The following is a 23,988-nucleotide window of genomic DNA, read 5'->3' as shown; positions in this document are numbered from 1 at the left end:
TTAAAAAAAGATTCTATGTTTTCACAGTTAATATTATTCAGATATCCCAGCACTCTTTATTATAATTTATGTGTCGACGACTAATCTTTAAAAGATCGTGTTCTTAAAATAGATTTTGATTAAAAACGATCAGCCAAGTTGGTCAAGACTATACTGTGGAAGCTTGGAATTAAAGATGAAAAGACGTCATTAACATCGACGATTGAAATTATTTCAATTTTTTGAGAATGAAGATATATCTTGTTTACAATAACACAGAATTCTTTTCAACATACACACATATCTAATGCTTCGAGGATTAAATTAAACATCCAGTTAAACGAGGAATTTAACATGCTAACTAGGTTGTTTTTTAATCACAAAGTTCTTTTAGATTCCGAAACTAGACTTTACTCCCAGTTTTTAATATACGACTAATTATGTATTAAGGAAACCGAGAATCTCTATGTAAATAAATTTAAATGTTGGTAATCGAAGTGACGAGTTAACTCTCCTTTCCCATTTAATAGTTTAACATGTTATTGGAGAATTTGTGATTGGGAGCGTGTCCGAGATATACGTTTCTAATCTTTACATAAATTTATGTGACTTATTAGACAGAAAACATTATTTTACTTTAATAGCGATCAAATATTTTTCGATTTCTCATTGCTTTATAATGTTTCATTAGAACCGGTTAGAGCTTATGCAATTTACCATTTCAGTTCAATTTCTTGTCGTTGCGTTATATGAAAATAAAAAACGCGTATTAGTTCATTAATAATTAACCGCGAAATCATAAGTTTCCTAAGAATTTTATGATATACCGTTAAGTTAAACATGTAAGTTTATCATTTGATTTCGATTATAATTTTCTTGCCACATTACGTACCCTGTTTTATAAATATTCAAAAGATACAAAATTCCTGTTATTTGGCACTATTTTTACCAAATCGACAAAAATAAATGTCTAAGAATTTTCGAAACGTCCAACGAGAGACATATTAATGTGACTTCGTAAAATCTCAATTCTTAAACTTAAAAATTCCAAAAAATCCCCATATAAAACAGGGAACCTCCGAAAAAATGGAAAACTTTTGAAACAGTAAAAAAATGAAACCTTATTCACAAAGCCATCGTTATCGCACCAAAATTCGTGCTTCTTTCCCATTTCCTTATTATTCAAAAATTCAAATCCCCAAATTCGTAGATCGTTATTTATATTTGTGGGTTGGCGAGCATGCGTGCGGTGTAGCATCACGATTCCCGGTTCCTGGCTACCGATAATATACGCACTTCAGATTCTATTAGGTCGTCGGTAGATCCTCGATACCTGCTTGACTCGGTAACCCAAGGGTTTCACTTATCGTGCAGCCGATCTTCTTCACGCATATTATACTCTCAGGAAAACAGTGAGGGTAAAAAAAGGGGCGGATAGCAGGAGCAGCAGTCTCGAGCTGGTGAGCTCTGCCGCGCGAATAACAGGATCAGGTTACTCTTTTGGAAAAAGGAAAAGGGACCAACGCTGGTATTTCTCGGAGGATCACCCCCGACCCAGTGGCGGCCTGTTTGAAAAACACGTAACTGGAGGAAGAGAGTGACCGATCTTTTTCCGGCGCATTGCACGCGAGATACGCTTCGTTATTTACTTTTTATCCTTCTCTTTTTTTTCCGTCGGCTTGAACCTTGTGAATTTCGCGATGCCGCTTCCCGAACGCGGCCATGCGAAACGTTTACCATGATGAAATTTGCTGAAAGATAACTTCACGGTATTTTATTGATCGCGATCAACAAGGAAAATTTAGAGAGATAGCTAGTGATAAAAGGTTTGGAAGACTTCGATTTGCTGGGATATGTTACATTTGATGAGAAACTAGAATCGTTTCGAATATGATTCGGCGGATTACAAATCTTAGTGATATTATGAATGCACGTCCCAACCAATATTCGTTTCAACTAATAATCTTCGTCTGTCTTAAATAATAAGATACGATAGAAACGAATCGTTGCTTCCTCACTATCGCACCCCATGTGACACCTTTGTCTCGCTCAAATTCAAGCATACTATTACACAAAAGTATCGACAGATCTACGGTATAAAACACGTATGCTATATAACAATAATTATATTACTACTACTCACTCACTCGACATTATTTGCTAACGAATATTCACGCAATAAATATAATTATCAAACTCGAAGATTCCTCTACCGCTCGTACAAAAAGACTAGTTGCAATCAGATCATCGGGATGCACGGGTTCGCGAGGTTATTAAAAATTGTGTCCCTCTGGATGGGCCACCCCGATGTTCGGTGGGAAGCATAAATCTTCGCTGGATCGTATGATTGACGTCTATTTAATAGAAACGCAACTATACATGGATGGCGCGGAATAACATTAACTCGTCCAGGAGTCGAGGGGGCTGGTTTCGCCGCGGCGGGTGGCCATTGTAGCCGGTGGACCCCTGCAAGCCACGGCCTTTCTCCCATTCTCGTGGCTGCCAGCTCCCTCGTAAAGTCAAACGTTGACACTAGCCGCGGGACACCGGCTCCGTGGCCCAGGGACCTTTCTTTCCCTTTCTATCCGCCTCTTTTTCACCTGAAACGGACTTTCTCGTGCGTCGTTATGTTATTATTACCGGCCTCGAATAATAACCGACCGGTCAAGTGGGCGTGGTGTCATCGACCTACCGACTAGAATCAAGGGTTACGGCCTGGCAAAAATCTGGCGAACGCTTGATTGCGTGTTTGATGCGTTTCACGTATGCTTTACGTTGTTTCCTATTTGTTCTTCTTATTTTTCGATTAATTTTTTCAATCCTTAGCAATTAGAGTAATTTAATTTCTCCTAGTGATGAAGAGAGTATGTACATAGTGTGTGAGAAGCGTGGTAAATTTATAAGTATGGACACACGTAAATGAGACCAGAACAACCGTATTCGTTAAATTAGAAACTTTATGGCCGCATTAGCGAGCCTAACGACCTAATCAGAACGGCACGGCATCAGAGAAGCCGCGATGGATTGACGTAATCGTGCTGACGCGAGCTCGACGCCTCAGGCTCCGACCATTCAGCAAACTGTATACAGTAGAACTCCATTTATCGCAACGAAATTTTGGTTAGTATCTGACTAACTGTACACCAGCCGATTAAATTCACTTATCCGAATGGGAAATCATTGTTTGAATGAAAAATCATGAACAACAAATGATATATGCAATTCATAAACTTCTATTAATTAAATTAACCCCAGTTATATGAACTGTTAGGCTCGCAACAGATTTCTACCATATTTCTAACTTCAGCAATAATTCTTTCGTTCTTCCGTACAACTAACAGTCAAAAAATCGGGATATAAAAACGCAATAAGCAACAAGAAAATGATTGAAATTCGACACGAAATTTTCGAATTTCATTCAACTTCCCACGCTATTCGAACCTTATTGAATTCGAGGAAAAAATCCGAGCGAAAGGCCGGTTCGTGGAACGTGGTAACGCGATAGCAAAGCTGAATCTTCCGAGATCGAGGCTGCGGAGGTTCGCCGGTGACCGGCTGGTGAACTGGTCGTGGGTAGGATCGCGAAGAGGGGGATGGCGAACGGGTCGCGCGCAACAAGATGAACACGAGGCCGTGGAGAAAAGGAAAAAAGGTGGAAGAGGCAGAAGAATGGGCAGCAAAGAAGGTTTGCTTTGCGCTTCGTCGGCGAGATCAAGGTGGCGCCACGCCTCCGGACCGCCTCCTCTAATCATCGGCTCATTACTCATTAGCACTAATGAGCCACGCGCGCCATCTATACCTGTGCTATACAACGATACACAACACCTAGAAAACTGACTGAATACCTGGCCACAATGGCCCCCATCGGACTACCGGTTCTATGTGCTCGTGGTAAAAGTGTGCGCCTCTATGATACTGTGCACGCAACCAGTTGCCAGTCACGTAGATCCTGGTGGAGAGAGGAAGAGAAGGAAAGGGTGGTCGATAAGATTGTTTTAAAGTATATCGTGAAATGGAACCATTTAACGGAAGGTCGGTTGATGATGATTAACGATGCACCAAATGGAGAACGTCTCCAACCGTTCGCGTTTATTAAGGAAGGCCCGTAAGTCTAGACCCCGTGTTTCTTGTAGTTCCTTTGAGTATTGGACTCAGGCATTCGAGCGTAGGCTAGTAGGATACATATATTTTACATATTTTTTCCATTCCATTTGGCTGTAATTAGGTTACGTCGAGATGGGCTTAGAATTAATAAGTTTGCTGGAGAGTTTCCTCCATTTGGCTAATGCACGACGATGAGAATTAGATTGAGTTGTTTTAGATCATAGCGTCATGCTTGGTTTTATCGGCGGATGTAGATCTGATAATAAATTTGGTGCGTGAGAATATCTTCTTATACTTTAAAGACCTTTATATTACAAGCGATATTTAAGTGAGAGATTTAATTGGATGTGAGCTGAGAATTTTTTATTGATTTTATCGTGCGAAGTTGGGATTTATCAACCCAAGCATCTGAACTTGAAAACATTGAAAAAATTCAGAAAGAACATCAGATGAAACGGATATCTATCTCGAATTTTTGTAACGCCTAGTAAAATCATACATATTACATAAAATACAAATTATAATCATATATATTACAAGCTTCGTTGCTACGATGGTAATGAAACACGGCTGGGAGATCAACATCTGATGTTCCGTTTCTGATTTTCACAGCGGGGTGTTGGTTATCGTATTACTGTTTATACAAATTCCTGTTATCGATCGACTATCAGACAGAATTGCGCCCAACCTTCGGAACCACATACTTATGCAATTGAAAATTGTTAGTATCTTTATCCAAACGAACGACGAGAATGAAATTACCTTCAACCGACTAATAATTATTCTATGTCTGAAGAGTATCATTAAATAATAAACAATTATATTTCGAATATTCACCATACTGGGATATTTTCTTCTCAATCTCATTAAACGTGCACTAGTTCCTCGGTTCAGCGCCAAAGGGGATGATTTTTGATCTCGCGAACGAAGCATCCACCCCCGTTTCCCATAAAATCAGCCATGACATCGTGCCCAGCGAAGCGACCACGTGTGACGAACGCTCGCACAGAACTGCGTCTCGTTACATCCGTCACAGCCGTCGGTCCGTAAAATTGGCGCCACCTGCCACCCTCCCGAAATCCAGCTTCCCGTTGCTGCGGATTCTGACTCATCCCATCGCCTTCCAGTATTTAATGCATTTATAATACTAGGCTTAATGACCCCTGGCCCATCTTCTCTCGCCTGGAATTTATTACGAATTGAACATTCACCGATACCATTGAGTTTATATAACACAATTGGACGATACGTCAATTTAAGGCAACTCTTAAAATTTCCAGCTGCGGTGGAATGTTTCATTTCATGCTGCATTAATTTGAATATTTTTTACAAAATCCTAGTATCTCAGATATATGTAATTGCGGTTTTAAGATGATGAGCAAGTACGGTAGATGAATGTTATTGTCGCTGAATATGTGTTTAATTACACTGAAATTGAATACAACGCGATTAAAGGTCACCCTGTATAATATCCTTGAGTTGAAAATGACTTAATTAATGCATCAAGGGTCCAGCAGTCATTAGTCCTTCCAGCTTAAAGGAATAAAGAATCATTACATTACGTTGGCCCACCCCAAAACAAGGGTGGTATTGTGGAAGGGATAGACAGAGAGCTCGATGTACAAAGTATAATGTGATTGTTTCCGAACCAACGGCCCTGCTGGGGCTGCTGTTTCGCTCCACCGGTGATGACTTCATCCCCATCTGATCCCGATTTCCTCTTCGTTTTAGAGACTCCTACAAAACCATCAACATTCGTTCTCAAATAAAACGTCATTTGCCTTCTCCCCTATGGTGTAACTCGAGTGTTCCAAAAAACAAACTTCAATTGACACGCAGAAAATATGTAGCCATCTCTATTGTACTGAACAAATCGTCGTCCATTATCAGAGTACATCTGACATAAAGTTCGAAATATTTTACTAACTTATTTTACCACTTAATTTTTACCACAGAGTGTCATCTATGTGAGTGTCATAAAAATCTGTCGTGTCACCTATCCGTTATAAATAACAAATCTTTCGCAAAGCAACAAAAACGACGTTCCTCTCCTTCTGAAGCGAATAAAAAAATCTATCTCATATTCGCAATGACATCGTAAAAAAGATAATTATGCAGAATCTGTTGTATTACCTTATTACATCATCGTGAATAGACTTACAACCCACAAAGGATATCAGTGAACTTCCTGTTTGCATGAAAAACATGTGGCAGTGCGAAGGTCGTCCGCTTCCTGGTGGATGGGAAGTGGAAGCAACATTGGGTGGCTGGCAGTAGCTGATCGGAAAGAACAAAGAGCACAGATAGAACCCGGTTGTATTGTCCTGCGGGCTGTTTGCGTCCGTTTCTGCTCTGGTGTACAGGAACGACCGACTCTTTGTGCTTCTGGGTGTTTTCGCCATCGTGCACCATCGGGTGCTCCCGCCAACTGCGGCCAAGGGATTACCAGTGAAATCCTTTAATGGCATTGTTGGCATTTGAATAACACGAAATACGATACGAGATCAGAACCTAGTCGTCCTCTCTCCACCACCCTTTCTTGTTGGCTTCATCTTTAAGCTCGAACTTAGGGGGGTCCTCTACGATATAGAGTTACGGTCCCGTTCCACGCCGTTGTCCGTCCGGATTAATTGTTGGCAGTTCGTCGATGTACGTTCGAGATACCACCGAAAAATATTCCCTTTTTCTTCCTTTTCCTGTGTCTTCGCAAACTTTCTCGCTGACAAACTGGTCATAGTATTGGCGACAATTGAATTTCAAAATTCGCATTTATTAATGTTGCTACATTTTCATTGCTCGGGATTATTAGAGGCGTTTACATGAATATTAAGATATCGAAACACGGTTATTGGCATTTTTAGATTGTCGCTGTAAAAATTTGTTGTGTCGTTATTTACATAATTATCTTGGACATTAACTTCTGTTTCCAAGAATTCTTTAAATTAATTTATGACTTGAAATCTTATATCTATTTTATTATAGCTCGTAAATCGTTATTGTCGTTCGACCATAGCTCAAAAAGTATTTACCCAGGATTGATATCCGCGACAGCGACATTGTAGTCTTTTCTATTTCCACAGAGGATATTCTCCCTCGTGTATTCGTGACAACGGGATATTATTCGTAAATCGTTTGGCTGTTCCGCAATTGATCCGACACAGAGGTAAACGGGCGCCGCGAGCAACGCCGAGAAGCAAGGAAGGTTTCGTGCGAGGTAGCATTTGAGACGCTAAGAAAAACGCGAATCACGCGGAGTTAGGTTCTCGTTGAAGAGGAGGAGAGGCAAATGAAAAGGGACGCGGGGCTATAAAGCACCCGGTGGCTTGGCGAAGTGAAAGGACTAGCACGAAACCGGCGAGAGACAATCTACACGAGGGCGAGAACGTTTGAAAAATCGAATGCCTAAAACGTAGTAAGTTATTACACCGGAGAATCAACTTGTTAACGTCATTTCGCGCGTGAGCGACTACCGGTCACCTCGCTGCGTTGCGCTGTGACTGCTATTTTTTCCGAGAAACGTCCATAAACCGGGCACTTTAGACGTACAACGACTGCACTACGATCTATTTAGCATTCACGTCGCCACGTCGTGTCTCGACGACCAACGAATACCTTGCTTCGGCTTCTCTCGCCCTCTTTCTCTCTCTTTCTGCTCGCTTGTCACCCGTTGTCGCGACCATAAAGTTTATTTTTACCAGTTTAACCAGCGGAATCGATGAGATAACGCTACGACGCGCGAGCGGTTCCTATGAAAAAGAAACGGACGAAAGTTGTTAACGCCGGTCTGATACGCGACTCGAATTTGCTAATGCGACACGGAAATGCATTCACCTATATTAACGTAATCGCAGGTATATTACCGATACGCGTCATTAATAATCCTCCACGTATATGTTTATCTATATGCACGATAACTACTCGTATTTATGCAATCTGTTATTTTTGAGACTGCTTTTGAGATCGTTGTGGTGGTTTTTATTCTGTTAGGTTTGGGATTCGGGGAAATAAGTTGGAATTGAAATATTTTTTTTAATGAGATTTAATTAATGAGATTATTATTTTATATTAAATCTACGTCGTGTAACAATAACGACACGAACCAATTTTTTTAGGACACCTAAAACGCCCAAAGTACTGATTCAATTTGTATCATTTTCATAAGTTCATGCATTATAGTTTGATAAGTTCATGTAGTGGAAAACTACTTCAGCGATAGCATTAACGCTGCCTCTTTATCACTAACGATACACAAATAAACCCAGCATAGTCGCATTCTTTTCAATTCTTCATACATTTCCCTGTCGCGAAATCCTCTTCACCCAGTTTAACCCTCTTTGTTCTTATTTTGATTTCAGGTGAGTAATCGACGAACTTTCAGTTTCTTGCAACAATTTGCCACGATCACGTGCAAGGTCGGTAGTTCAGTCGATGTCGGTGAGTAAATCACATTGTTTATCCTAAAACGGTGGATGACGTGCCAAATTAGACTACGAGAAAGCTATCGTGCGTTCGCTTAAATCCACTCGCAGAAATCAGCTCCGGATAAAGTAGCTTTATGGTCGTGGCCACGAAGTTACGACTGTAAATAACCAATATAGACGACGATTCGTGAGAATTAAGGAAGATCGAGTACGACTGCAAAGTTTCGTTGTGGATGTTTCTCGAGTTGAAGGGCTGTTTGTGAAAACAGCCTAAAAGAGCAATAGGAAAACCGATGAAGTTAAGATGTGGAGAGTGGGAAAAAAAGGAGGGAAGGAATGGCAGGACTCGGTAATAATTCAAGCAAAAGGACGCATCAATCCTGATGGCCCTCTGCCCCTCTTGTTCTTCGAGGATGGCGCGGCCAGAAATAGAGCGATGCCCGTAACGTTGTTTTACGCTGTCCTCCTTCCGTCACTGTTCCCACAAGCTCATCCGTGCACTCCCCAGGGAAAAGCTAGATGACTACCGATTTTCCCTTATTGCCGCTTGCCACGCGACACCCCCGCCCATAGCCTCGCACTTTTGACACATAAATCTCCGCTCGTTCGGACGTAGCTAGCGCCGCCTCCGGAACTAATCGAATTTTCGGCCGAACTCGGACCGGTTTACAATCGAAAAACGTGTCATGTGAAACGAATCGATGTTGGTTTCGCTAAATGAATCTGTTCTTGGTTTTTGATACAAAACAATCGGCCGTAGACAGATCTTTTACGAACAATAGGAAAATATTTTGTGAGAATCGTTTATGAAGCTTTTGGGATAATTATACATATACAATTGGGTTGATTATTAGACTGTGGATTTTTATATACTTGTGGTAAATGATTGTGAGTAAATGATTGTGGTAAATGATTTCTCAGGAGAATAATTAGAGTGAGAATTGCAAGAGTGATAAGTTTTGAAAACAAAAGTTGTGCTTAGCAAGCGAGGAATTATCGCTTCTGTTTGTTTGTCTCATCGGTGACAAATTATATTTGGACAGCACTTAGCTCGTCCGCTACCCCTTTCTCTGGTAACGATGTTACAGAGGTTGTCGCTGGGAGGATGATTCAATTTACTTACCCCTTTCAACGTAAAGAATTGAAATTGTGTGTACGAAAGTAATTCACCGATGTCATATGGATTTTCTTGTCTTTTCCTATTTATTCTTCGATAGAAGAAGTTATTGATTTTTCTTATCCATCATAAAATTACAGCGAGTCTTGTAGACCATCGTAATTCATCGATCGAACAGCTAACGGGAGCAACAACCATTTATATCAATTCACACAATCCGTCGCCGTGAAATATAACTCCCACGAGCCAACTTTCTCTCAAGATGGCGTTCAAAAAGTAATGCGGACACGTGGCCCGCTGCGAAACTTTAATAACCAAAAGTGTTTCTCGTCATAAAAGAAACTCCTATACTCTCGTCTTTATTTTCTCTGCCGCTGAATTATTTAATCAACCCCCCCCCCCAAACGTTCTTCGGCGATCACACGACCAATTTTTAATTAAAAAATTTCACTTCATCTACATTCTGTCGTCTCTTTGTCTGCAATACTTTACTTTCTAGATTTTAGGAGCTTTTAAAATAAACTCACATTCTGCCCCTACAAAAGTTTAGAAAAAAGTAGGATTGAAACCTATACTTGCAAAGATAATGTTTATCAGCTACATTATCCCAGATTTTTAGTAAAAGATGTTAAAAGTTACGTAAGAAACTCCATCGATAAACGTTTCTTTCCACAATACGAGTATCAAAATTCTCGTCGTCCAGAAGACTGAGATAGAACATTTTCACCCAGCATATGTTCGAGTTTTAATTAAAGACTCTTTCACAAGTATCTACTTACAGCTTCTTCCCTCCTATTTTATTCTTTTTTATAACACATGAATGTGTGAATACGAGGCTTCCGTCACTTAAAAGCTCTCAGTCGCGCTACGTCGACGATTTAAGAGGGTAGTTACACTCTCGACGCGAAGCGAGCGTCGCTGGCCGGAAGATCGGTGCTGTGATTTATCGGGGCGCGTTTTCAACGCATTCAGCCTAATACGTCTCACAGTGGACGCGTAGGAGGAGCAGCGCATCAGCAAGGAGCGGTGTTTAGACGCGGCGAGAACAAAGGGAGCCGTCTGCTCAGCGGCGGAGCCGAACATTAGCCAGATCACCGGATGCCCGTGACACTTTTCTCACCCACTCGGCCCGTCGTTATCTGTGCCGTAAAACCAGCCTCCCTTTCTCGTGCCTCTCGTTTCTTATTAAAAAGTCGCCCGTTAATTTCGCATCTGCCGGTGCGTGGCAAAAAACTAAAAGACCCAAGAATCTTCCGATTATCTCGGACGAGATTGTCGAAAAGCATTCGGGAGTTGCTTTTGGTGGAACTTGCAAATAAGTCGAAATGATGCGGACTATCCGGTGCTGGTATCGTAAGGACAACATTAATTGTAGATACTTTGTGCTCCAGTATATTTAACCGGTCGAATGGACCTGTTGGTCTTGTTGAACGATACCCAAATCGCGACTCGATCGTTCGCTAAGGTGATAACAACTCGTTCACGGACTTCATAAACGAAAGATTACCTAACTGGTTACCTTATTAAGTATTGATACACGTTTAGTCAGTCCATTTACGGTCGTATTCATATCGACCGCTTAAACATCTCAGATAAATCCTTCGACTCTGAGCAGCGTGGCAACTGAGACTGTGGCGACTATTAAAGTAGGACTTTTTTTAAACATCAGGCATGTACTTACATATGGCGGCGGGTATGCGATACTTGAAATATGCTTATTAATAGATTACGGATTGTTATGAATTTATAAGAACTTTGAACGTGCAAAAATATAGAAGATGCGCGTGGTTTATAAAAATCAGAAAGAATCTTCAAAATTGAAGTACTTGTTGTAATATGTAACGGATGAAATAAGTCTTTGTATAGGTTTCATGTCTTTAGTTATATTAATAAAAATATGAAATTCTATATAGATCCACAATTCGCTTATTAGGAAATCCCATTTTTACAAAGTACAAAGAAGATAAATTGAACGTAGATATCGTGGCAATAAGAACGTAGATTCGCAATGGCATTATAGAAATTCTCTTCGAGATCTTTTTGTCGGAGTGTCTGCTAGAACTGGTAGAGGAATAAACGTAAAAACGTTAGATAGGAGATGAGCATCTCGTTGATCTCGTAGAGTAGACATTGCGTGACAATGATCCCTCAACGAAGGTCGCTATTAATATTGCTGCAGCAGCTTTTTGTTCGACCAGAGACCACAGTTCGTGGTCGATCCGGTTCGAAGGATTTCGCGTGACACAATATTTTCATGAGTCCAAGACGCAGCGTATCACCCCGACCTCGACTTCATCAATGTTTCATACGCATGCGATGACCCCAACCTCTTGCGCCAGCGATACACTAAGTGGTTTTGCTCATAAAGCTGTGACGGTTCGTAGGATAATGTCGCTGGTAAGTGGTCTCGAGTAGTGGGTCGGCTAACATGTTGGCGAAAGCGCACATGTGACCAAGGAAGTGTCGCTTGAGAGAAATGTTTTCCTATTTTGAGGGAGTTTTAATGATCTCCTTCCGTTATTGATCAGAATGTTCTATAGCTTTTATTCTTTTAAGGTGAGAAAAAAGAAATTAATTTATAAAGCGAAGTTTTTATTATTTGCTACTACTACTCGTGCTTATCCTCCCATCTGGCAATTAACGACATTCAGCAACATAAATTGTTAGTTTTTGCATAAAATAGTCGGCCAACAGTGTATTAAAAGCTAGATTTGTTTTTTTTTTTTTGTTTTTTGTGACAGTGTAAGTTTCAAACTATTACGATGAAAACCAATTTATAGTTTTCGCTTTAAATTATTATATAACGTTCAAAGTTTTTAGTGCCCATTATGTAGCTTAGTGTTAAAACAAGTAACAGAAATTCTTGTTTAGATGGTAATTCGTTGATGATATCTATATCTCTATATTACCATTGAAGAAAAGTGGTTTCTACGAGAGTCACGATGACAGTATTTATTTCGACATTCCAGTTTTATCAGAACCAGCTACGCTACCGTGACGTCGATTCTTTCAAACATCTAGTACCAAAGAAGGTAGCTAATATTAATATCGATTGCTATTAAAATCTCGCTATCTTAGAAGTACATGTAAGTACGTAAATATCAAGTAGGGTCCAGTATTTGTATAATGCATATTCGAAAACATTCTCAGAATAAAACTATTTCAATAACTTACGTTGAGAAGATACATTTACTACGCCGCTTAACTAACGTAATAAATGAATAAGAATCAAAACCAGCCTGCATTTGCATTGAAAAGAAATAAATTACGCTACAACGTATACGAATAGGTACATTTATTCTATTGAATATACAGTTGACATGGTTGCATGTTGCAATGGCTTTCATAGTAAAATGGCCAGACACTTCTTACGAAACACGGATATGCACGTTTTTCAATTGCGTTCCCGGAATTTGTTCAGCTTCATGAATTTCAATAACAAATCAGCTTTTTGCGTGATTATCCTTCTGTATGTAAAAATTCTATCTATCTATTGGCTCGTAATTTTTTCTTTCACTCGCAGCTTTATGTCACACCACGCTGTGATTAATCTTTTCACTCCAAGTATCCTCCATCTTACTAATTAGCCTACATAAAAGTACTATCCCTCTATTTCCAACAGCCAATCGGCTTAGACGGCCGCCTTTTATACTCAGTTGGAACGAAACCACCAGACTGCACAAGATTAAGAACTGCATAAATTCTGTCTCCTTGACTTTGGGTTCAACCATTTTCGTTTAAAATCACACGGAGTCGCTATACGCTATGCATATAATTCCATGGAATAGCTAATGAAACGATCTAGGAAATACAAAATACGATTTCATGCGCACTATCAGGCAAGTTAATTCATCGAGCATCTTTGAATTTTCAAGTAGAACTATCGTGTTCCTTATTAAAACGCCAGCATTCTAATACGAATCACTAGAACGTGTAAAAATATGAATAGTATAGCACATGTTACGTCTGCCTTCACGCCATTTCTTTAATTAACTTTATAAACACCGAATTTTATGGCATAAATACCCGCAGTCTAACAACAATCAATATATAGACATCGATTCGTATGGTAAACGTATTTGCAAACAAAAATTCCCAAAAATTAGCGAATATTTATCAACGCGCAATATAGAACCTGCAAAACCTGATTCATCTGCAATCCTGCATCCGCCCCATCGTACTTATATTCCCCCTCTGAAACAGTGCACTCTAAAAAAGTTTCGAATTTCAAAGCCTATATTTTCCCCCTGTTTTCGACATGATTTGAAGCCGCGACATGGGAACGGGGGTGCGAGCGGGGACACCCGCGTTATTTTTACAATCTCGTTTTGCCGGCTCGAAGGCTCGAGCGGTCTCAGCGTGTCGCTGCTCGGTCTTACGCGCGTGCATCACAGGAGAAAAAGGAATCGTTCGTGGGGTATCGCGTTACCGATCGGTAGGTAAGGCCCTTGTCTCTTCTCTTTTTCTCCTCTTTGGCCGGCAGGGCCGAAAAGGGGTGAAACGTGTGTGCGAGCGCGCGAGGGAGCACGACCGCGTTCCCGGGACCGCCAATAAAACTCGGGGATGTCGAGGATGCGACATGTTGGACAATGAAATGAATGGACGGGTCCCGTTGAAATAATTATGCCACCGATCTGAAAAATATTTTCTGGATCCCTTTTCACGGAATCTGCCGTTTCGTCGATCGAATGCCATTTGTTGCTGCGGTTACTATGGTCGAAAATGTTGAAATTTAAAAGTTCATGATAATTTATAAGTCTACGATCATTTTGATCTCGGAACGTTGGACCGCTTTTCGGAAAGTGCCTTTCGCTTTTTCTATAATCATCGATATAGTATGTTGGCGAAGTAGATTTTTGTTCTGATGGTTTATTCGCAGAGGTAAAAAGTTTTAAGTATAGGATACCTAATTTTAATCTGTGTCCTACATTTTACAATAGTTAGCGATAAATATTATGGTGACTTTTATCGCGTAAAACAACTAAGTATATAATTTAACCTAAATTCTTATCGGCGCCTTGCGATCCAATTGAGGGTTAACAAAATTTTAAGTACGATAACGAAACTGACGCATGTCCTTTGAATGATCAGCCTGTCGATCTTCTTTTTACGCCCACACACACTCGTCAACGAACGTCAGCACATATGCACGAAGATTGACGTACATGGCAGGTTGGCTGCGATCCGTACGATCGATCGAAGCTGTCGATGAAGCGGAGAGAGGCAGTTTAATGAGAGCCAGAGCCTCTAAGATAAGCATAGCTCTACCTACAGCCTCTGCAATGTGGCGTATTCATCCGTGCATTCCTGTCTGGTTATCTTCTTTTCTGTTCGCGCACCCGTCGCACCCTTTCGATCAGTTTGCTGTCTCCGATACTCCCCTATGTTGGACGCGTGTTTTGACTTTCTCAAAATTTCTCAATGTTAGCTCTATCCTCGTTTGTTTTTATAATTTCCTACTTCGTAAAGTAAAACACTGATTAGTACGTCAGAGAAAAGCATTTTTTAGCGTTAGCGACGAATCCAAACATTCTCTCGGAAATGAATCGAAAAATAATTACATTGAATGAAAAAAACAACCATCAAATAAATAAGAAATTGAATGAACAAATAATGGATATCTTATTTTATAAAATTCTGTTCTTCGTTCAAACGAAAATTTATTCGAATAATATCGAACACCGCTTTCTTCTCTTGGCTTCCTTCCCTCCTTGTTCGTTCCTCCGTCCTTGTCGGTCGGTCCCTGGATTCGCGAGTCCTGGCCCTTTACTTGTTCCTCCGCGTCGTCCACCCCCGGCTTTTGTCTTATTATTTGGTCGGCGGCCGCACGCGGGCAGGTATATCTTTCCTTCTACACGGCACTCCTCTCGCTGCGATCCACGCATATAAACATCGCGGCTTTATCTGAGCGTTTTATAGCGGTGGAGGTCTCGGCAGCCGTGTGGACCAGCCGCGAAGAACCGGAGGACGAGCCGCGACCGCGGCCTCTCTGCCTACGCTCTTCTTCTTGTGTTTTCTGTTCCTCTGTGCTCTGCTTCTTCTTTGTGTCCCGTATATATTCTCTTCTGTCTCTTTTCTCTTTTACATTAAAAAGATATTTCCTGGATAGAGTTTCCTCGCGTTCGCGAGTTGTTTCGTTCATTTTTTTCTGTTCCGTTGACTTTGAAAACCTGTATTATAATCTTGCTCTTAGTTAAGATGTCCTATCTACCATCTCAGAAGTGAAAAAAAAAGAAACTAACGATTTCCCACTTTCTCGTTTTCCTTCGATTAGTTTAGAATATTCAGTAATTATCTCGTAACAGCTTGTATAATTGTGGCTTTCCTTATAAACTAAAAGGAAGAGTAACTTGAAATATTTCAACATTACTTGAAAAGTAAAAGAATATTAAGCAGAACGTTTTAAGTAAGAAAATATCGAGTTGCATGTTTTTCCTTGAATGCGCAGGTATTATCGACTAGTTCCTTCCAATGTAGATAAATAAAAGTTTAGTGGAGTGCGATTTGGTGGAAACGATCATGATAGCGCTAATGCGTATCCTCGATTTGTGCAGAGAAAATGGATGGATAAATTATTGCCAACATATACTGCCCGTGTTCCTGCAATTGGCATTCTAGTTATATATGGCGAGCTTATTTGCAATTTACCTAAGATTACAAAATGGCCAAGTATGTAATTAGCCGATGATCAGCAAAAAAATCTCTTATTAACTTCTTTTTATCCCTACTTTCCCTTAACCCTCTGTAACTGGATGTTTCCTTGTTTGTAAAACAAGTAAATTATAGTATATTATAATTTTCAATTTTGATGGGAAAGATAAGAATTAATAACTAGCTGAAACGGATGGCTCGTTAAAACTGTAATAATAAAAGGTTAAAATAAATGCATACAATAATAACAAGAAAACTAAGAACATAGATACACATGCATATAACGTTTAAATCGCATGTTGTTAAAAATGGACGACTCCTATTTTTAGTGTCATGATTGCTTGGACTTTATCAACATTGATAAAAAAAAGAAAACAGGTAGACAAATAGATTGTCAGTAAATAATCGCCACTGTAGAATTTGTTAACGATTTCCTGAGTATCGAAGTGTTTCGCCTAGATAAAAATTAGGTAGGATATTAGAACACGGTATTCTATACCTAGATAAGGAAAAGGAGAACATTACTGCGCGTACAACTACAAACAGCTTTTGAAAGTAGTTTACTATACACGAACCAGTTCGCACCACTTAAACTAAGATATAACATGTAGAATGCAACTCAAATTCCAAAGAATTAAGATGAATTAATACCGTAAAACATCGTTCGATTCTAATATTGTGACATTCGTGTAAGCTTTCGTAATTCAAATTTGCTTTTAATTGTAGTCTCTTTTCGTTTCGAAAATTCTTCGAGCGAACGAGAGAGAAATAAAGAGGATGACTCGTGAACGTCCATCCCAAGAAAAGAAGCAGACGTTCATCCACCACATGTTGTCTTGTCTCAGTTTCTCTTCGATTATCTTTAAGGATCGATACCGCCAATCAAGAAACCCGTTTCCGCGGATCTTGAGACAGTGTTTTCACGGGGGTCCACGGCTAAGATCGATCTCGAGATCGCCCATCGTGGACCGTGAGAGGCGGCTCGACGCGTCGAATCTGTTGCGGGCTTCGCAAAGAACATCGCGGCAAAAACAAGGAAAACGGCTGGCTTCATTAGCATACCGTGTCTGGATCTTTCCTCTTCCCTTCCTTTTACTTTTTCTTTCATTTTTTCTGTTTTTTTTTCTTTTCCTTTTTACGTGGGGACCTCATCGTTCCTCCGCGATTCTCGCCACTTTGATAATTTCGACGGCTTCGCGGCCATAATTTTTTCCCCGCTTCCTTCTTGGCGAGTACGCCGAATTTCGTAATGTGCTTTACTCACCGCGAGAAACTGGCTTCGAAAAGGAGGACGCGTGTTCTGGAGTCTTGTGGGGGAGGTACGTAGGAGGTACTTGAAGGCACTCGATCGTAGAGAAGGGATAAAAGATTATATTATATTATATTAAAAGAAAGAAAGTATTAATACGATTGGGATGCGGTAGAAAACGTTGTTTGGCCTGGGTCACTTTATTTTTAAATCATTTGTTGGGACGTAAAAATAGTCAAATACATCTTAACATTCTTCGCGAGATACGATGGAGAAGAATATATACATATAACTTCTTACGAAAGAAATATCTACGATCTTGAGAGGATTCGAAAAATACGATAATATCTTCTGATGAATTAGATTTGAGTTAATTTGGAATAATTTGAACAATTTGAATTTCAATAGGTATACGATTTAAATCATCGTGTCAATACTATTTCCCGCTCGATAAACTGAATCTTGCATACATTGAATTTCAAAAACCAAAATAATTTTGTATTCTGCATCTGCATTCAATAATTCTGCACAATCCAGACATAACACGAGTTCAGAAAATACATTTCTTTTTTCTTTCGGGGGAAAATCGAAAAATTCCTTAACGGTGATCTAACGTATTTTTTTTTTTTTTAGATCGGAAAAGATTTATTAATAAAATTGCACTCGAATTGTGGTATGCTTATAGAGTTTCTTCGTTGTTCACTGAAGGCTTTTTCGACGAACTTACCAGTCAACTTTTGTTTTCCTTCTACTGAAAGTCGTGGTATTAACTAGATAAATATGTAAATTTATTCACCGTGGTAATTTGTCGCACGCATGACTGCTTAATATTTAATCCACGAACGCAACCACGGACCGGCGATAATGTTCACGCTACGAAATTGTAAATTTGGCAAAGGAGCTTGTTAATATTGTCGCGTGCGTCGCTTGTTTTCGTCCTTAATTTAAATTATGTATTTTCCATTTCTATTTCATCATTTTCTTTTCGTTTCATGCTTAGAGATTGACGAAATCGTTGCATGGTTGCTTATTCTTCGAACAATCGCGTTCTATTCGTTTATTAGTTGACTAGAATGCCGCCGATCGCGAGATTAGCGTTGAATTAAAGACCAACGACACGCGAATTTTTCATGAAAATCTAACACGCGATAAATATTTTCTATTTCTATATTTGTACAAGAAAAAAATTTCTTTCGGAAAATAGAAAGTTAAAGAGAAACTGTCTAGTTCGCATTCTAAAACGCATAAAAGTCTACTAGTAGCATATAATATACCTAAAAAATGTTTATGATATTATAAATTGGTAATTAAGAAAGTGCGACGTAATATTCAAACCATGCACTTCCAACGTGAAAAATGGTTTTCAACGAAAAAATCACTTAATTCTCTTCTAATTACCCTAAGCATCCACTATGAAACTAATTTAATATAAGACTAGAACAAATTAAAGCAATTTCCCATTCTTAACAGCTAGTGGTCACGTTTAGATTTTTATAAACAACTCGAAAATAATATGGAAACGAATCAACGAGTAACTTGACTAAATACAACGATAATTTCAAAACATGGACGCGGTTTTGCTCTAATTTTACTTATTTTATTCGGAACTCGGCGAACACTTATGTAACAGTCGCGAGTCATGATTAATCAGGTCTGTTTGCATATTAGACAGAAATATTAATTAATATACTATGACTGTGACTATTTCTTGATCGATAACCGATATGATTCCATTGGACGTTTACACTTACGGACGCTTACAGTTTATGGTGGATTTTGCGAACGTATAAATTAAACGCGTAACAAACGACTATTTGAAATTTTCTTGATGCACGCACTGTAAACACGGATATTAGCGATTTTTGTTTGAATTGTTGCCAGTTTTCCGCTGCTTCACATCACTCACGCGGACGTTCGCATCCGCAAATCGATTACACGCGTACATCCGCTTCGTACATTCTACGATCCTAATTTTTGCTAATCCGACGATTACTAAGCTAACGAACAGGTTGTATTTAAAGTGTCGTTGCATACTCATCCCTATATCTTCTTGTAATTGACACGAACGAAAATTAGGAAAAACATAATGTAAAATAACAGAACGGTAATTGGCTAATAGATAACATTTTTTTCGTTCGTTTTCATCATTTTTGCTTATTATGCATATATATATATGTATGTACATTGCATATGTGTCATATGCAAGACTATTCGAATAGTTAGTTTTATTTCTAGTTTTATCATGAGTGATAATGTAAAAATTTCATAGTGAAAATTTTTACATAGTTTAACATAATCTCTACTCGTACAGAAGAATGTATTTTGTGAGAATTTCAGATTTCACGATACAAAAGAATACTTTCAAGATATTAAATCGGTGAAACATATCACTTAATTGAATCTCTCAGTTCGAATATTAGGCACTCTGTAACAATTAAAATATGGTACTTTTCTATGGAGTTTCAAATTTTAGTATTAGCTTAAGTTCCATTTTTCCTCTTCATCTTAATGTAGCTTTTAAAATTTATCAAGAACCATAGCTGGGACGTTACATAATCCCCAAAGAATTTCAATGCAACATTTCTTTCACAGAACAAAATTCGTTATTCACAGAACTAATAAAAATTACATGTAACAAGTGTAGTTTTCGTGCCTGATGACAAACATGGTTAACTGTGTATAAGTTCAGAAACTAGTATAACCCGGTTATATAAATAACGAATGAGTCCCCCGTCCTGTTAAGGTGCAATTTGCCTATCAGCAAACAAAACCGGGCAGGAAAAAACAAGAACAATAATACGACACTGGCAATAACGTGATAAGTAGTAACTCACGTTTATAATCCATATCGTCACGACTAGAAGCTTCTTTTCTCTCACTGCAAACTTTATTTCTATTCAATTTTATATAGTAAAGACAAATGGAAGATTGCTGTGGCGACAGCAATCTGTTTAAAGCGAAGACTAAACACAAAAAAAAAATACACTTGCCTGAATACTTTATCGAAATATCCACTGAACAGCAGCTGAATCGAACGACGAGAGATTCTATTTAATTTTAAGTTCCGTTTCTCCGGCGGTGAAAAAGCGCGAAAACAAAATTTACGAGAGCTAACCAACGACATTAACGTACGCGAACCATTTAATGATACGTCCAAAGAATATTTACGCGAGTTCGATTCCCGTGTAAATTTCGAGTAGGTAAGGAGTGGGTGTTCTGCTCTTGACAGACGAAAATGACGACTTTGGATACGGTTCCATATAAATAGCATTGTATTTCACATACCTCGTGTACACTTTCAATAAATATCTTTCAAATAGTATGTACATAATGACAGGAGAAAAGGGACAGTTCGATCAGAGAAGGAAATTAAGCATAACCCGTAACCGATGACTCTGCCGTAATTTTTCATTCCTAACTTCATTTATAATCATAAATAATTTTAGATTTACGTCGAATCACTTGTTTCTTTCTCGAATGTTCGACGGTGCCTTTAACATATTTTAATTAAAACGAAACGATATAACAACGGAATGGAGCAACAAATCGAGTAACACCGGTTAAGAGTTAGGTATCGTTCGAGTATCGTAATTCAACATAGCTGCCGTCGGCGCGGCGACTCGAAACTAAAACGGAGACTCTCGACGTCGGCGTATTTATGGCACTGGTTCGATCGTCCTCGGGCTTCGTGAATCACAAAATCACACACGCGTATTTTCTCTTTCGAGCACACACAGCGCAACTTGCAAACGAGATTCAAACTCTCTATAATGGCCGAGCAGCTTCTTGAAAATTCTTCCGGCGGTGTCCAGAAGTTTAGGTTTCCATTTCAACTCGCGTTTCCAATATATAAGATCGCTGAATGGAAAACGATCTTCTTTGATCTCAGCGTTTCATTCGATCGCTCCTTTGATTAATTCATAGAGCTCGAAATAGCAAATACTCCCTCGCTCTTGGTGATCCATTCACATCAGAATTTTTCTTCGCTACAGCTTTTCCAGAGCTCGACTATTCGTTAATAGTTCCCTGGTGAGTCTCCACACTTGCTTCGCCGCGTTCTCTAAACCACTAGGCGACTTGCCCTTAAATAGATCCAAGTTTGGCAAAAAATAATGTGGGCATCTGCGACACTGCAGACAGGAGATCAGTTGCAAAAGAATGCCATTAATTCGATCTGCTATGCACGTTTCGTCCCATTCTGCTTCGTGCGGGTGTTTCTCGCACTCGTACAATAATAAGGTTTTCATATGATAGCTGGTAACCGGGTTCCCAGGTAGATCGAGATGTCTGTCCCTGAGAGTTTTCAAAATGCTTAAACAACGCTTTCTACTGCCACCCTGAAGCAAACGATTCTCCGCGTCTATGAACGATAACGCCCAGGCGTCGCCCTCCATAGCGGACTGTTTCCCTTGCAAACCAATGCACTCCTTCGACAACATGTCGAAGCCTTCTGTCTTCACTTCAGCCACGATATTAGGATGTGGCCAAGGTATATGTGCGATGGGCCAGTGAGAAGCTGACCTGGGCCACAGACCAGCGCATTTGAACGCTGGCGTAATTTGTACCACGTACCGCTCTCTGATTCGAAGTTTCACTTCTGTTGTATCTGCTATCATTTTTACCGAGTCCCTGTAGGCACACTTATCACAAGCCTGTGCTACCAGAGTTTGAAATCTCGAACGGATTTTCCGGGCGGACAGGTAGCCGGACGCGGTGATGAACTCCACCCAGAGGGACATGGATCGCTTTCGACCGTCGCTGAGCTTCAACACCGCGCATCCCGGCAATGTTCCATCGTCTACGAAATTTAGTACCCCCATTTGATTTAGGTAGATCACGATCTCGAATTCCGTCGGAGATATCACGTCCAGACCGTCGAAGCGACCATTGTAGTCGGTCAAAGAGGAGATGAACCTCGGCTCCTGTACCTCGACTTCCTTCAGAACGTCTTGAACCACGCGACACACTTCTTGAATCGTCTTCATCACCTGACTCTTTCTAGTCATCACGCGTTCTCCGAAGTACTTGTTGATTTGGTACACCATCTTGGATTGGGCCGACAGCATATCAGCCGGCAACAGCATCGCTGCGGCGGCCTGAAGCCTTCGAAGGCTTCTCTGTCGCGGTTGCTATTTTCTTTTACCGCATTCTGCCTCAAAACTTTCCAAACGATGAATTTTCTTGCGATTTTAATCGAAAGTTCTTCTTCGCTCCCTTTCCATTTGCTCCTCCGTCTTCCTCCTATCTCACTAGCTTTGCGTTTCAAGTCCAACTACTCGATACCTGAGAAACGAATCGAGAATTGACCCCGTTGGTTCTTGAAAAAAAAATGACGATGTTCCTCGCGCGTCGCGTCGCTTAAGGACGCCGGTCCTTGCGGCGGAGACACGAACGAGTAGCGAGAGGAAAAGGTGTACGAGCGACTCCGTGCCGGAGCAGATAGTCGACTGCGCTGTCGTTCACCTCCTCCGCGCCACCCGCTCTTCGAGTCGTACGAAGACGTGCGGTGGCCTAGGTGGTCCCTCCGACAGGCTACGCCTTATACCGCGCGGTTCGACCAATCCCGTGACGCACTAACCGCGCAGGCGTGGCCTGTCGTGGTGCGCCGACCGGATCGATCCGCACGAACCGTTCTATCTATATGTTACAAACGCCTCGCCGAAGGACGAACGGAGCGGCGGCGGCGGCGGCTAACCCCAAACGCAAACCCCTTTTCCCCCATGAATTATGCAGATCCGACTCGTTTTATTTCGTGCTCATAGATACCATGGGGCTCGGCCATTCCTCCGCAACCCCTTCGAACCCCCAAATTTTCGTCATGGTGGAAGATTCGCCGATCACGCTTCGTTACTTAAGCGAAGAAACCTAGTCGTAGTCGTGGCGGATTTTTAGTTGTTTCTGGTTTGTCGATTCCCGATCTTCGTTCGGTCGGATATGGTTTTCGTGGTTTCCTCGAACGATACTACTCTGTCGCTATCTATATGGTCCCGGTAACATTTCGCGAAAAGGTGCTTCGACTTGAAATAAGAAATTCGCGCGCGACGTTGACGCGGTCGGTTGAGTTATCGAAGATGGGGCACGGTTTCGTTTACGAGCGTTTTTATTGAGGACCGGACGCACGCGGCGAAAAAAGCTCCGTATAAAATGTACATTTAACGACGACAACGATAACTCTCCCATTAAGGCTTGTAAATCGCGAGGCAACTGCCCGATACGGCGCGCGTAAAGTGTTGCCGCTCGCGAGCGCGAGCTCTCCGGTTCCAACGTTTTCCTCTCACTTTGTTTTTACGGGCCAATAATAATAACGTAAATTCCCAAACGATCGGCGTGCAGAGAGTGAGTGGCAGCGGTTAACGAATGTCATTGCGCTGGGAAGATAAGGATGGAAGTTTCTGGGAAGAATTAAGATAAGGGACACGGCTCGCGCCTCGTAGGCGTATAATGACCATGAAACTCGGTAGCGATGC

At 40.5% G+C, this 23,988-nt stretch overlaps 2 protein-coding genes and 1 long non-coding RNA gene across 6 annotated transcripts in view; 1 reads left to right on the top strand and 2 right to left on the bottom strand.

The window, feature by feature from the left end:
- Window positions 1–7,698, bottom strand: part of LOC143304207 (uncharacterized) — a 28,222-nt gene extending 20,524 nt beyond the window's left edge. The window contains exon 1 of the long non-coding RNA XR_013060912.1: window positions 4,921–7,698. This is a non-coding gene — a long non-coding RNA (uncharacterized LOC143304207). The remainder of the gene's footprint in view (window positions 1–4,920) is intronic.
- Window positions 1–23,988, top strand: part of rg (A kinase anchor protein rugose) — a 413,962-nt gene that overhangs the window by 354,493 nt on the left and 35,481 nt on the right. The gene's annotated exons all lie outside the window — the stretch shown is intronic.
- LOC117163241 (protein mab-21) lies at window positions 20,771–23,006 on the bottom strand. The gene has a single exon (XM_033345348.2). It carries the CDS (start codon window positions 22,603–22,605, stop codon window positions 21,508–21,510), a length of 1,098 nt encoding a protein of 365 aa, XP_033201239.1. The 5' UTR covers window positions 22,606–23,006; the 3' UTR covers window positions 20,771–21,507.

Source organism: Bombus vancouverensis, chromosome 2 (genome assembly GCF_051014615.1).
Source record: "Bombus vancouverensis nearcticus chromosome 2, iyBomVanc1_principal, whole genome shotgun sequence".
Lineage (NCBI taxonomy): Eukaryota > Metazoa > Arthropoda > Insecta > Hymenoptera > Apidae > Bombus > Bombus vancouverensis.
The sequence above is the reverse complement of the archived record's forward strand: the minus strand, read 5'-3'. Positions and strand labels throughout refer to the sequence as shown.

Bases quoted from the DNA above. Each gene is read 5' to 3' on its own strand.
- LOC117163241 (XM_033345348.2), bottom strand. From the start codon at position 22,605: ATGCTGTTGCCGGCTGATATGCTGTCGGCCCAATCCAAGATGGTGTAC.